This window comes from Panthera leo, chromosome D2 (assembly GCF_018350215.1).
Source record: "Panthera leo isolate Ple1 chromosome D2, P.leo_Ple1_pat1.1, whole genome shotgun sequence".
In the NCBI taxonomy this organism is placed as follows: Eukaryota; Metazoa; Chordata; class Mammalia; order Carnivora; family Felidae; genus Panthera; species Panthera leo.
The window spans coordinates 53360446-53375063 of NC_056689.1; the positions used below are offsets into that span (position 1 = coordinate 53360446).

Here is a 14618-nt window from a genome sequence, read left to right on the forward strand (position 1 = left end):
CTGCAACTCTAACACCTACATTCTAATCCTGGCCCTGCCACTGATAAAAGATGTATGTGACCTTAGGTAAATCACTTAACTTATGGAGACCTGTTTTCTCACCTTAAAAAAGAGGAATTGGGGGCACCTGGGTGGCTCAGTTGGTTAAGTATCCAACTTCTGCTCAGGTCATGATCTCACAGTTCGTGAGTTCAAGCCCTGCATCGGACTTTCTGCTGTCAACACAGTGCCCACTTTGGATCCTCTGTCTCCCTCTCTGTGCCTCTCCCCCCTCTCAAAAATAAATAAACATTAAAAAAAAAAAAGGAGGACGTAAACTACATATCTCTCTGGAGTGCCCCTCACCTCCCGCCAGATTTACATGAAGCTAAAGTAGGGTTGTTTCCTATCAATCCAGATGAAGAGGTGGTGGTCTACTTAAGTGTCAGCTGAATTGCACTGAAAATGTTTTGCAGGGATGAGAGACCAAAAAAAACCCCAAAACCAAAAAACTGTGACATAATGTGCTCATGTGTGATGCTTCCCATTTTAATGCTTTCCTGTCTTAAAAACATATTTTTAAATATTCAAGTGTAAATTATTCACATGGCACATGCACTTAGAATATGTGCATTTAACTAAGGTGAATTATCAGCCTATCATTAATTATCATTCAACCAGCCCTATTCTTTTAGATAAAGGAGAATATTAGTAACTGAAGGGGCTGAATCATTTAAGCACAGTGAGCTCTAAACAAGTTGGCAAGCTTTCCAGCTATGCCCTTAAATCTTCTAGCAGCTTATAGCCTGTGTGGCTTGATCTCTCATTTACCTATATATGCATATATAACACATGTTGCATATGTGCCTGGAATTGTGCGTTTTTGTGTCACACACACTACCCATGGCTGGTTAATTCCTTGGACGATGCCCATAACAGTTCTCTTGGACAGGTGACAATCTCACTAGACCTCAGTTTCCCTAGCAGTAAAACTAAGGTTCTTCACTATATCTAATGGCTCTTCCAGATCTGATGTTTTATGTCTATGCTCTTTGATTATTCTCTGGCAGAAGCATTGGAGACATGCTCACGTACATTCTCTCATGTAATTCTTAGAATCTTCCGGGAAGTCTTTTGGTTATCATAATTCTGATCTTGACAGATGATGAAACAGATTCACCTACTTTATGTATCGTGTACATCATAAGTGACAATTACAAGCTTCGAAACCAGATTCTCTAGTCTATATCTGATTAATGCCATCTCCAAGTGAAAGTACTGGCTGATCACTCTTTTCTTCTTCATGCAGAGTAGTCCTTACTGAGGGGAGATTATATGGGAGAGCCCTCCTAAATCATCTCCATCGTCCCCCCCCCCGCCCCCGCCCCAAATAGCCAGAAGAATCTGCTCTGGCCTAGAAGACACAACGCAGGCCACTCGTGTGTGAATGACAATTCTAATGGTAATCGAGATATCACAAGTGACTAGAGGGAATTTGAAGTAGTAGGTATCATTAGAGTCAGGGGATGCTGGCACATGGCCAGATCAGCAGTCTGGTTGGAGACTAGGGGAGATTTTCTCAGCAGGATTACTCCTCCTATTCAGCTATCTGCAGCTCCCCATGCAGAGCCCAGTCCTACTCTTCCATGAATGAAGCCCACAATGCTACAAGCATAGATTCATATATATTTGAAGCTGGAAACAACCTAAAATACCTTGTCTTGCCCCCTCATTTGACAACACAGCCAGGAGAATTCTCAAGGCCACACGGAGTATTTATGGTTAATTCTGGGAATTAAGAGCCAGTCTTCCTGATTCCCTCTTCACTGTGCTCCTCCTGCGGTCCCTGGAGAGGTGAGGAACCAGGGCAGGAAACCACTTCAGCGGCCCATTAGTCTTGGCATCAACACATGTGCCCGCCCAGTCCTTTTGCTCTTGTGGACTTCCATCTCCAGCCTCTTGGCTGGACGTTGGGCAGCCTGAAACTTGACCTTCTTCCAGTGTAGCTAGATCCTAATTCTCTGATCTTCTGCTCATTTCTTTACTTCTCTGTTGTTACCTCGGTTTCCCTCAGGACTCTGAGCTCCGCGCTGACCCTGTCACCCACCTTTTTGTTCCTTTGAATTAAATGCTCTGGTCCTAGCTTTTGAATTCAACCAGGAACCCCCTAACAATTTTATGGCCTTGGTGTTAATTTATTGCTTGCGAAGACATGCGACTCCCACACACACCCCCTCCTGCCATCTAAGCAGTTGGATGTAGGCACCAGAGGGAGGAACTGGAGCTTGAGGCTAGCAGATACTTTTCAGATACCATCCTCTGTTCCCACTGCGATATTAACAATAAAATCATGAAAGCTTTTTTAAAAAACCTATCATTGATAGGGAATTTTAAGAATATTATTCTAAATGCTTGAGGCAATCAAATATGCAATTTGAAAAGATTATTACCGGGGGGTGGGAGGCAGGGGAGGGTGGGTGATGGGTATTGAGGAGGGCACCTTTTGGGATGAGCACTGGGTGTTGTATGGAAACCAATTTGACAATAAAGTTCATATATTGAAAAAATAAATAAAGTGCTCTTCTCCAAGGTCAGAGCATTCTTGATGGTGATGTGATATGTGTTATCAATAAAAAGTATATATTTCATTTTAAAAAAAAGATTATTACCTATCAAAACTTACTGGATGCTTTACTCAGAAGTAAAGTCATATTTCTAAATAGTTTCATTTTATTTTATTTTTTTTATTTTTTTTTTTTAATTTTTTATCGTTTATTTATTTTTGAGACAGAGAGAAACAGAGCATGAACGGGGGAGGGGCAGAGAGAGAGGGAGACACAGAATCGGAAGCAGGCTCCAGGCTCTGAGCCATCAGCCCAGAGCCCGACACGGGGCTCGAACTCACGGAACGTGAGATCGTGACCTGAGCTGAAGTCGGACGCTTAACCGACTGAGCCACCCAGGCGCCCCCTAAATAGTTTCATTTTAAATCAGAAAGAATAAACATATATGAATTGAGCACTAAGCTAAATATCCTAAGGAAAACAAGAGAAAATAAATGATAATTAGACAAAATAATAAACTAGAAAGCAATTGGAATAATAAATAAATCCAACATTTGATTCTTGGGAAACCAATAACATAGCAGACCTTTGAAGGAAGCAACACTCACAAATGGAGACAGCATTAATTATTCAATAAAAGGTTTTGAGTAAGTTTGGGTAAGTATTTAGGAAAGAATCAAGGCAGTATCTCACCTCATATTATACATAAAAGTAAGTCCCAAATGGATCAAGGAGTCAAATGTTTAAAAAAAATTTTTTTAAGGGGGTAGATGTAGGTAATAGTTCATTGATCTTTATGTAGGAAAGAACATTTTAAGAATAAAAGCAAAGAAAGAATATGTACCATATGTATGCATATCAATATCTTTGGGTAGTATGATTATGTAATCTTTAGTTTTTCCTTTAAGCATTTCTGTGTTTTGCAGAATTTCTACAATGAGCATATAGTGTTCATAAGCAGAATACACCAAACTGCATTCAAAAGTTTTAAAGTCTTTACTTGAAAAAAAAATACAGGTTTAAAAGGTTTTAATATCACTTTGAGACTACTCACATTAATTAGTTCCTTTAAAAAGGGGATTATTGTTTCATTGTATTTCTTAAATCCTTATGAGCCAAACAGTGTTGTTATGGTTGTCTGCCAGAATGTAGCTATTAAGTCATTATGTGACCCTATACTGACAGGCTACCAGGTGTGTCAATACCAGGGCACTGGACAAGGAGTCTTGGGCCTCATGACCTTAAGCAAAGCTTTTCACAGCCCTCTGATCCTCAGTTTCCTCTTGTCAAACAGATATTAATATCTCCTCTACCACTTTCACAGAGTTTTTCCAAAGACCAAATAAGATAATCCAGCAAGAATCTATGAAATATAGGCTATTATGAAGGCAACAACCATCATTTAAAGAATGAGCTATTGCCTGCCTGGAATTAACAGTTGGTATGTACAGTCTTCCTAAATCTCCTTCTTGTAAGGAAACATACACTCCCTTGGTTGCAGACAGGAAATAAAGTCCTCCTCATTCCTCCTACAGTCCCCTTTCTTACTGAATTCATGAGGGTGATGACTAAGAGATATAAGTGCATTACCTTTGGGGGCAAGGTCAGATCGGTCAACACACATCCCTGTGTGCACCTCTACCAAAACTCTAGGGGGAAATGCCTGATGTTTTCCTTCCCTAAGAATAGAGGAAGTGGCAGAGACCTCACAGGTTCCCATAGGACCAGAGGTGAAGAGCAAATTCTAGACTATCTCCACACCAACCCACAGGATGGCTGCTTGGCAAGCCTATGGGGTCTAGATCTCTGATTTGTGCCTCAGAGTATCAAGTTCATTCAGATGGTACATTGGTCCCCACCAACCCTTCTATGATGCTGCTTTTGTGAGCATGGTTGTCAAATCTGAGTCATATTATTGCAGAGTCTTACTACATGTAGTTATGGGGACAGGACCATCCACAGCACCTCTATGTCCCAGAGCCACTGCTCCAACTAGACTTGCTACAAGGAGCGAACTGCTCTCTCAGCCACCACAGGTAAAGAGGGGGTAGTGTAAGTGACCTGGAAGGGAAGCGTACCATATGCAGCCCAGGCTGCATATAAGAGTCACCTAAGGAGCTTTTAAACATCCTCACGACCAGGCCACACCCCAAGTGTAGAATTTAACTAGAACCCCTCAGGGTAAGAACCAGTTACCACCATATTTTTAAAGCTTCTCAGGTCTTTCCAAGTGCAACCAAGATTAAGAAGCTGTGGCTTAGGATCTAACACAGACCTAGGCATCTCCCCTGCTTCAACATTCACACAACCTTCCCTTTGCAAGGCCTCCTCCACATTCTGCTCTCTCGTAAGTGTGCCTGGCTCATACTTTGCCTGCCAGGGAGCTAACTCAACCCTGAGGCATCCTTTCTCCTTCAGCTCCTCTGCTGGCTGGCTCCATCTCTGTTTGCTGATTCCAAATACCCAGGAAGGGACTTATCTTTAGCCTAATTTGCCTTTTGAACCAGGGTATTTGGCCCTTGGGAGGCTGACTGACCCCAGGATCAGCTATTCTGGATAAAGACATGAGTCCTAGCCCTAGTAATCTGTGGAAAGGGACAGAGTTTGTGCTCTATAAAACATGCCACCTTGATCTGCTCTAGGTCTGTCATGTGTGAAGATGGTATGGAGTAGCACAGTTTCCTTTTAACAGGGACTGTGGGATTCTTTAACAACTGGCCCAATGGCAAATCATAATATTGAAATCAAACATATTTCAAGAAATTCATAAAAATTAAGGATCAGAGTTTCACCCTCTTTATAGAACATGATTTTTAGTCTTTTAAGTATACATAGAATAATAAAATGGATAGCCTATTCAACTATATTTATAATGTATGTATAATTTTATACATCTTTGTCTACAGAATCCTTGTCCATAGAAAACCACAATTGAATTTAGAATTGAAAGACTAAGATACTCATTATTATCTTAACCAGAGTGATTATTTTTTAGTTTTTATTAAGAAACTTTTTTTATTGAAATGTAATATACATAATGAAAAGGGTACATATACTAAGTGTTTATCTCGATGACTTTTTAAGAATGTTTTTCAGAGAAGTTTTAGGTTCACGGCAAAATTCAAGAGAAGGCACAGAGATTTCCCATATACCACCTACCCTCAGACATGCATACCCTCCCCCATTACCAATATCCCCCGCCACAGTGGGACATTTGTTACAATTGATAAACCTACATTAATACCCAGGGTCCCTAGTTTACATAATGGCTCACTTCTGATGTTGTAGATTCTAGGGTTTTGACAAATGTATGATAATATGTACCCATCATTCTGGTACCATACAGAGTATTTTCACAGCCCTAAAATTCCTCTGTGCTCTACCTGTTCATTCCTGCTTCCACACCACTGTGGTTTTTTATAAAGTGAATATCTTTGTAATCAGCATCCAGGTCAAGAAACTAAGCACTATCATTACCCCCAAAGACGCCCCTTGAGCTCCCTTCCAGTTACCACCCATCTCCAATGGTAACCACTATCTCGATTTCTGGCAGTATAGCGAGTTTTGATGGGGTTTGTGGTTGTTTTTGTTTTTGTTTTGTTTTTGTTTTGTTTTGGTTTTGGTTTTGGTTTTTTTGTTGTTTTTTTTTTTTTATTATGTTCTGGCTTCTTTCTCTCAACTTAGGTTGGTGAGATTCATTCATATTTTTACATGTAGCTTCCGTTTTAGCCAGAGATTTTAATCCTTGAAATATCTAGTTCAACAAGCATTATTTAACCAGGAACTGTGCTCAGGGCTGGGGACACAAAAGTAAATAAGGGTAAGCCCCTGCTCTAAGGAACATTCAATCTAGTAATGTAGTAATGACAAGAATTTAATGTAAATTGAATTCCTTTTGTTTAACAAATATTTATTCAGTGTCCACTATGGGATGGGCAGTATTACAGGTGCTAGGGATAAGCAATGGACACGCAGATACAAATTCTACTGGGAATCCTCTGTTTTATTTCCCTGACATGCGTGGGCAAGTTCTGCCCACTAATATCTATTTCCTGCTCTGTTTTGCATCTAATTTCAACATAAGGGGAACTAGTGCTGAAAGCTCTTTCTTCTGGTGACTTAGAGTGTACAGTTTTGAAGTGGCTGCCCCAACCATGGGGCAGTTTGTAAAGCAGTGAGCATGGGAGGTATTTCTCAGTATCTATTTTTGCCTTATTCTATTCTGTCCATCACTGATACTGCCTATTCAGAATGAAACAAAGCTCTGGAACATAAGGAAGGCTTTGGATGTTACTTGGAGCAAAGCTGAGCAATCTTGTTTTTCACAACTGTGAAGTAAGAAGAGACAAGTGCCAGAGTTATGACTGGAATCATAAACCTTTGAATTTGTTGTAATAACTACAAGCATCTAATAAGTAGCATTATTCATTAGTGTTGACTTTTCAGAGCCTAGTCAATGACTTAAGTATAAAGCTATGATGTTGGAAGAGGAGAGAAAGAGAATCCAACATCACTCCAGGATTGATAGCTTAAGATGAAATGGAACAGAGCATCTAGTTTTATTTATTTGGTTCATGTTTCCTCCCATTTTTATGGAAAATGTCAAGCACATATAAAAGTAGAGATAATAGTAAACTTCATTTCCATGTATCTATGTTTTACCTTCAAAGATTCTCAGTCATGATCAATTCATCTCCAACTCACTGCTTTCCCCTCCCCTGATTATTCTGAAGCAATCCCAGATGTCAAATAAAATTTTCAAAAATGTTCAGGAAGTAAGATCTCTTAGTATTAATCTCCTTAGAGGTGAAATCACCAAGCTAGTTAGTGCCAATTATTTTTAATCCTTAGACTTCAAAAGTAAGTCAAAAAGATTCCTAACAGAGAATATTGGACTTTATATAGTGCAGTTAAATGGGATGTATGAGATTTGAATTATCAAATTATGTCAAACACCTGGTCTAGTCCATGACCTAGATCACATTTTGGATAATAGTTACAAGTGGAATAAGAGGTTCCCCCGCACAAGAGCCTTAATGTGTAGATGGAACATCACTTGAACCCATTATAAATTTGTCACCAGTACATTTAAAACTTTATTTTTAGCTTGTATCTACACTTTATCTAATGAATTCCATAAATTAATACTCACTCAAAAAAAAAAACACCTCATCTTTGTATTATTTGGCCTATAATCACCTCTTTTAAGTCTGTCATTCAGAAGCTGGCAACTTTTCCAAATTGTTCAACAGGATGTTGGGACTGCTGGTTGATGTTCCTTTTCATCAGTAATTTCAAAACCAAATTCTTGTGGATTTTGACATTGCAAATAAATGTGCCCAAGTGAAACTGTTTTTTTTTCCCAACTATTTAGTAATAAATGGGTCTAAACCTTTTCCTAAGCCTCACTGTTTCCCATCTTCAGCCTGTTCTATTATCTAAGAAGGATGTTAGTTGATGTTCATTGAGCCAGTGTTGATGGCCTATCTACTGTGAGATATCAAAGCAAAACTAGGCTTTGATGGAGCTACTTTTCCAGGGCTTCCAGGCTTAACACCCTGAGGCACCATTGTGTGAGCTGATCAGAATGTTCCAGAAGTTTATAGAGCAAGAGGGAAAGATTCTGTTAGTGTCTTTGTCATAAAAATGTGCAAAATGTTGCTTTGGCTGCTTTGACTGTCATACTTGTCCAGTTATATCTCAAAAATGTTACTCAGGGCATGTGACATCCATCACTGTGAGAAGTGGGACATGAAGACTCTATGAGTATCTGATGAAGAGAGAATTGGGGGTAAAAAAAAAAGCTTCAAAGATTACCTAAATAAACAACACTGTGGAAGACAGACACCTAGACACTTTTCCATACACAACTCCCATTCATTTCTTTAAGACATAATAGCAGCAAAGATTGACAATCTGTCAGGTTAACTGTTTCCATTGTGTACTTTTTCCTGGGCAGATTATTCACATCGAACTCCTTTGATGTGATCAGTGATGATGCTTTTATTGGTCTTCCACATCTAGAGTATTTGTAAGTAAAAAAAACTTTTCTTTGACATAATGATTCAGGACAAGTCCTCTTGGGTTCCTACAGCTGTCTGACAACAAATATTATAACTTATTGCAGATTCATAGAAAACAACAACATCAAGTCCATTTCAAGACATACTTTCCGGGGACTAAAGTCTTTAATCCACCTGTAAGTATGAATGTTGCTGTTACTTTTTAAGCTTACTAACAGACAATGCAGTTTGATAATCTGTGGCTAAAGCGCCCACTTAATGGGTAGTCCATGAAAATTTAAGAAACCCAAATGATTTCTCTCCATGCATACTTGCCATATCTCCCTGTCATCAGCCAGTGTGTGTCCAAGAAATTGATTACTATTAATAGGATTAGCCTAATCCAACCATAATTAGGAAAATAATCTAATGCAGGGAAGTTGTGTGACTGAAATAACTTTTTAATTATCTACTTCATTACTCACTTCACGGATAATTATGGATTGACTATATAGCTTAATTTGATATGTGCTGTTTTTCTTTTTCTGTGTAAATCCTGACTTTATATACATTTAAATATATGCTATACCCACCAGCAATGTCTACACAGTACCTGAACAACTTGTTTATAAATTAAATGTTTAATTATTCAATGGATGGCTAGAGGTACAACTGTTGTTCTTAACAGGAGACAATTTTGCCTCCTAGGGAACATTCATCAATATCTAGAGACAGGTTTGATTGTCACAACTGGGGGCTGTAACTGACATCTAGTGGGTAGAGGGAAGCAATGCTCTTAAACACCCTACAATACACAGGACAGCCCCCACAACAAAGAAATATCCAGCCTAAAATGGCATAGTGCTGAGCTTGGGAAGCTTGAAAAACATGAACAAAATAACTTATTTGTCCTAGCCACCCCACCACCTACACACACACACACACACACACACACACACACACACACACACAAATGTATTTTTAAGAAAGCTAGAGGGCATGGGAAGAAAAAGCACTAACATTTATTAAGTCCCCACTATTATGTTGGTCAATTTGCTTTACATGGATTTTCATTTAATCCTTTTAACAATCCTGCCAGATAAGTAAAATAATCCCCATTTTAGAAATGAGAAAACAGAGACCTAGAGGTGATATGTGACTAGTGAACTGAATAGCTATGGGATTATAGCATCAGTAGTCGAACTGCAATGATTATTCATCCATTCAAGGCTATTTTTCAAGTGCCTAATATGTGTCTCATTAATGTTGAGACAAAAGTCCAGGAGATCCAAATGTCATTCCATCAACTTTAACCTGTTCCCGCACAATACCTCACTATCAGCTCTGTTCTAAGCCCCAGGATCTATAGCAGGGAACAAGGCAGACAAAAATACTTGCCTTTTGAGCCACATTCTAGTGTGTCCACATGGTCCTAATGCTTCTTCTCACCAAGCCTTGTTTCAACTCCTGTTTGGATTTGCAACAAGGAAGGGGGAACTGATGGCCAGATGTATTATGCACAAATCATTATACCTTTCAAGTCTCCTGTAAAAAGTAATTACAATAAAAAATGTTTGCTAGGCTGCTCTGCATGTCAATGATATAATGTGATGCAAAAATAATCGTGCATGGTATATATGTTTTGCCATTTTATCACAGAGCCAAACACCACCAAACCTCATTATTTAGAAAATGATAAATAACAGAAACAAATATATGGAAGAAGAAATGAAAGTCTTGACCTCAACTTGAGAGCTTCTTAATTCACATAAATCCCATTCAACATAGCTTCTGTGTGATGCTTAGCATCATGAAGGGCTAAAGGAAGGATGCAAGATCCAGGTATCCTTTCTGGGAACTTGCAGTATAAGTCTTGCCATTCCCCTTGGTTCACTCAAGTGTATCTTCTCTTCAGTCTAAAGGACTGCCTGATCTGGAAAGAAAGGAGGAAGGAAGGAAGGAAGGAAGGAAGGAAGGAAGGAAGGAAGGAAAGGTTAATGAAGGGAGAGAGGGAGAGAAAGGAAGGAAAGAAGGGGAAGAAAAATGGAAGGAAAGAGGCTAGAGATGAGGAGCAAAGGGAAAAAGAAAAAAAAAAAATCTATACAACACCCTAATGAAGAACATCTATTTTGTTTGACTACAGACTGTTAGGTCCATCAAATGAAATGGGAATTGAAATTTGGGTCATAATGAGGCCCTTTATAAGAAGGGGACACTGGTATAGCGTGTGCTTAACATCTAGACATTTTCAAGCTCAAGGGAACACTAAAGTCAGTATTCAAAGGGGCATGAATCTTAAGGGTCAGACGGTGAAAGGAAAGACGAACCTCTCTGACCAGGTGCTAGAGGTGGGAAGGTGTTATGAGGGAACAGGTTAAAGTTGACTAAATGAATATGACCCTTAGGTCTCTTGCATCTTTATCTAATACTCAGATTGACTCATATGGCATTGCCAATATTAGACTGTTTTTGATCTACAAAAATGCAATGCCATATGGTTCATCCTAAATAGTCTTTAAGAAAGTGTCACACAAAGATGAATAAGATCCAATTCCAACCTGGAGAAGCTCAGCCTGGCAAGAGGAATTAGACAAACAAATATTTTCTCACTGAGTGCCTTTGTCCCCAAGTTATATTCTCCTTTCCAGTTATGCCATTCTTTGAGCTGTACTCCTTTCTCCCTTCCTTCCTTCCTTCCTTCCTTCCTTCCTTCCTTCCTCCCTCCTTTCTTCCTTTCTCTCCCTCCTCCCTTCCTCCCTTACTTCCTTTCTTCTTTTTTTCTTTTCTCCTTTCCTTTTTTTCCTTTCAAGGAGAGATGGGTAGGGAAGATTTGAAGCCTAAATGTCCCTCTGACTGCTCAGCACATCAAGTTAATTTTCCATTATTTACCACTTATAAATAAATCTGGCATCTGTTGGAGCCATTAGTGTCCTTTTTAAGATTTTAGGCTTCAAAGTGCAATTTCCTCCACCTCGGACCAAGTCTTCCAATCAAAGGCAAGCACTGAACCAGTGAGGAATGATCACCTGACCCTCTAAATTGCACATACTGGAGGAAGAGTTTGCCAAGTTTTTTCAGGTCTTGACCTCATTATAGTCTCCTGGTGACCTTACAAAAGAGACAGGACAGTGGCACTACCCACGGTGACATGAGAACATGGAAGTGCACCTGCATTTAAGCTGCTCCCCAGTTAGTAGTAAAAGCAGAAGTTTCCTGGGGTCTTTAATAAGACGTCTTGTGCCCTCCCATTATGTCAGGACCAGAAAGCTTTGATTGCGCTGCCTGGATCCTCCCACAGGACATGGTCTGAGGAGCAAATATGACTAGGAAAGAAGGAAAAGATCCTGAAGACAGGAGCCCTAGCCTTGCTCTTCATCTCCAAATGCAAATAGTTGGGATGAGACATATACTTTTAGGTCCAGCTGGCTTCCACTCTGCCCCACCTGAGCATATACACATTCAGTCAGTTTCTAAGGAAGCAGCACACTTACATTACCTTCTTATACATCTATCTCAGGAGACTTAACTTCTAAAGAGAGATTTATAGACAACTTAAAAGTTACTATATATACACACTCCCCCTCAAGCTAGCTTTCAGAGAAGGGTGAATACGTTTCAGTCCTTATAAGGCCAGTCAAATCCTGGGACACTATCTATTAGTTTATTTTGAGTGACTGTCCCAATGTTATACATGTTTAACTTGAATGTTTGAATAGTTTATATATTTCAACAAGGTTTGAATTTTTCTAATGACTGTGTATTACTCTTGAAATCAGGGGGAAAATGCATTAAAAATATTTTATGGCCAACGATGATGAAATCTCTAAACATTGTGTATTTCTGTTAATACCCATGAGCCTTTTTCATAATTATTTCCTTGGGTATCACATATGTGTTTGTAATTAAGGCCCAATAGAGGCAGGTCTGTTTGCATGTATATATAAAAATATTCGGGGAAAATTGTCATCGATCTGTATGTGTTGTGGGGCACCTGCTGGTTGCTCAGCACTGTAGGGGTGCAAAAGGTATATACAGCAGTCCTCAAACTCAGGGTGCCTATGTATCCCCAATCAGTCAGGCAGGATGCCTTCACAATGACATACATGCAAGGAGGCAGTGCGATGCAGTGGCTGAGGGTGATCTCTGCCACCAGACTGCCTGGGTTCAAAGCCTGAACAACTGTGGGATATCAGGAGGTCACTTAACTCCACTGTGCCTCAGATTTCTTATATGTAAAATGGGAGTGATAATAATCTGTAAAAATATCGACAGGAAACAATAAGATACTTAGGAGTACCTAACTCCTAAGGTTATCATGAGATCAAGTGAGTTAATCTATGCAAAGTGCTTAGCACAGAGTCTGGTATGCAGTCAGCACCATTATGTAGGGATAAATTAAACTCACTGCCTAACTTCTATTCATCCTGGATCAAGATTCCAAATGCTGCAATGTATTTACCCCTTTAAATGTTTTGTATGAAATGAAAATAACTGCTCTTGAAGCACTACAAGTTCAGTCAGACAGCAACTCAAGATGAGAATCTGTACTGCAGGGAGGCTGGGATAGCTGCAGATAGCTGTGGGTGATGTTTCTTAGCAGCAGAGCCCAACGGCACTGAAACAAACGTGCTGTCTGAGACAGTCTGGTCTGCCTTAAGAGACAAGACTTTCCAGTAGGTTCCATAGTCATAATCACAGGTTTTCTCAGGTAAACCAGGAAGACACCAAAGTGGAGGGAATGGTCATCCCCTCTGTTGGGAAAGAAAGACTGTCTGCCATTGGGAATGCTTGACCCTACTCAGCTAGTTTCAAGGTAACTAGACATTCAGTTGGGTAATTTCCTGGTGTCTTAAAGAATATGTCTAAGGCAGACTCTGAACCAAGACTAGAGAATGGTGCTTAGTTGAAGGCACACTTTAAAGAGCCTCCACATTGCTTTGGAATGAGTGAGGCTAAGTGAGGGTGAGGCTAAGAGGAGGGAGGGCTCTTTGTGAGCAGTGGATCTATGTGATGTGGGGGTGCATGCCAATGGCAGTTCACAGGGCTTTGTACTTTCTCCCTAACTCAGTGTCTTGGTATAAGGGGGCTAAGAGAAGCATCTTCTACTCTTTTCTTTGTCTAGATTGGTGGCCTTCTACTCCTCCACTCCAGCCTGCCTCATCCATATCTAAGTATCTACTGAGGGCTTACTTTGTACCAGGTACTAGGAATAAAGTGATAAGAAAAGCATCCTTCCAGTACTAACTACAGAATCAACCTAGAACAAATTAACATTGATGAAATATATCCTCAAACCTTTCCTTGCCTTGTCTTCACTCCTCTCCTGATCAGTGCTATCCCCAACACGCACTTCCCCACCTCAGACATTCCGGTACACCCCTACTCCCTATAAAAACCTGTGACCAAACTCATTGACTCTTAACAATGTGGCTTAAAGTATTGCCCCTCCTCATATCATTTCATAATTATTAAAGATGAAGCCATAGCCTTTCACAGGTGAAAAGTATAAAAATGTGATTTAAGAGCTAGAATAGAACTTGCAGATTATTCTGACCAAGTGATCGTTCTCTTTGCAGAAAAGAAAACAGTCAGAGCTCAAACCCAGTATGCCATTCCTGGCTCATGTCATTTCCACCCCACTCTGCTGCCCAATCCAGGGAGCCCTGAAGAGGGCAGGCAGGCAAAGTGTCGGCTTGGTCAGTTGCCCGGATTTCCTTCAGTCATGCAATGCAGAACGTCTTTTCCTGACAATTCTAGGGCCACCTCTGACTCCTTTCCTCTCTCTCCATCAGCCTTGTAATTTGTTTTCCTCTTATTTCTAATAATACTCATATTTAGTTTTAAAATCTAGCAATGATTTGACCCTTACCCACCTAACATATTTTTGAAGAGGAAGGAGGCCCCCCACATCAGTTCAAGCTCACACACTTTCATGCCATCTCACACTGGACCAGAAAGGAGACAGAAGGTCTCTAGACCTTTAGGAACAGTAACATGTGTCTCTGAAATCACTTGCTTTCCACGTGAATATCACCATGAGATGAACGCTGTATTAATGACTAAAAGAAAATAT

At 39.9% G+C, this 14618-nt stretch overlaps 1 protein-coding gene across 3 annotated transcripts in view; it reads left to right on the forward strand.

The window, feature by feature from the left end:
- Nucleotides 1–14618, forward strand: part of LGI1 (leucine rich glioma inactivated 1) — a 38797-nt gene that overhangs the window by 11676 nt on the left and 12503 nt on the right. For 2 of the 3 annotated variants that reach the window (XM_042908441.1, XM_042908442.1), the window contains exons 3-4: nucleotides 8503–8574; nucleotides 8671–8742. The exons of the other annotated variant lie outside the window; for it this stretch is intronic. In XM_042908441.1, coding sequence (XP_042764375.1) covers nucleotides 8503–8574; nucleotides 8671–8742 — 144 coding nt within the window. The remainder of the gene's footprint in view (nucleotides 1–8502; nucleotides 8575–8670; nucleotides 8743–14618) is intronic. 3 annotated transcript variants of the gene reach the window in all.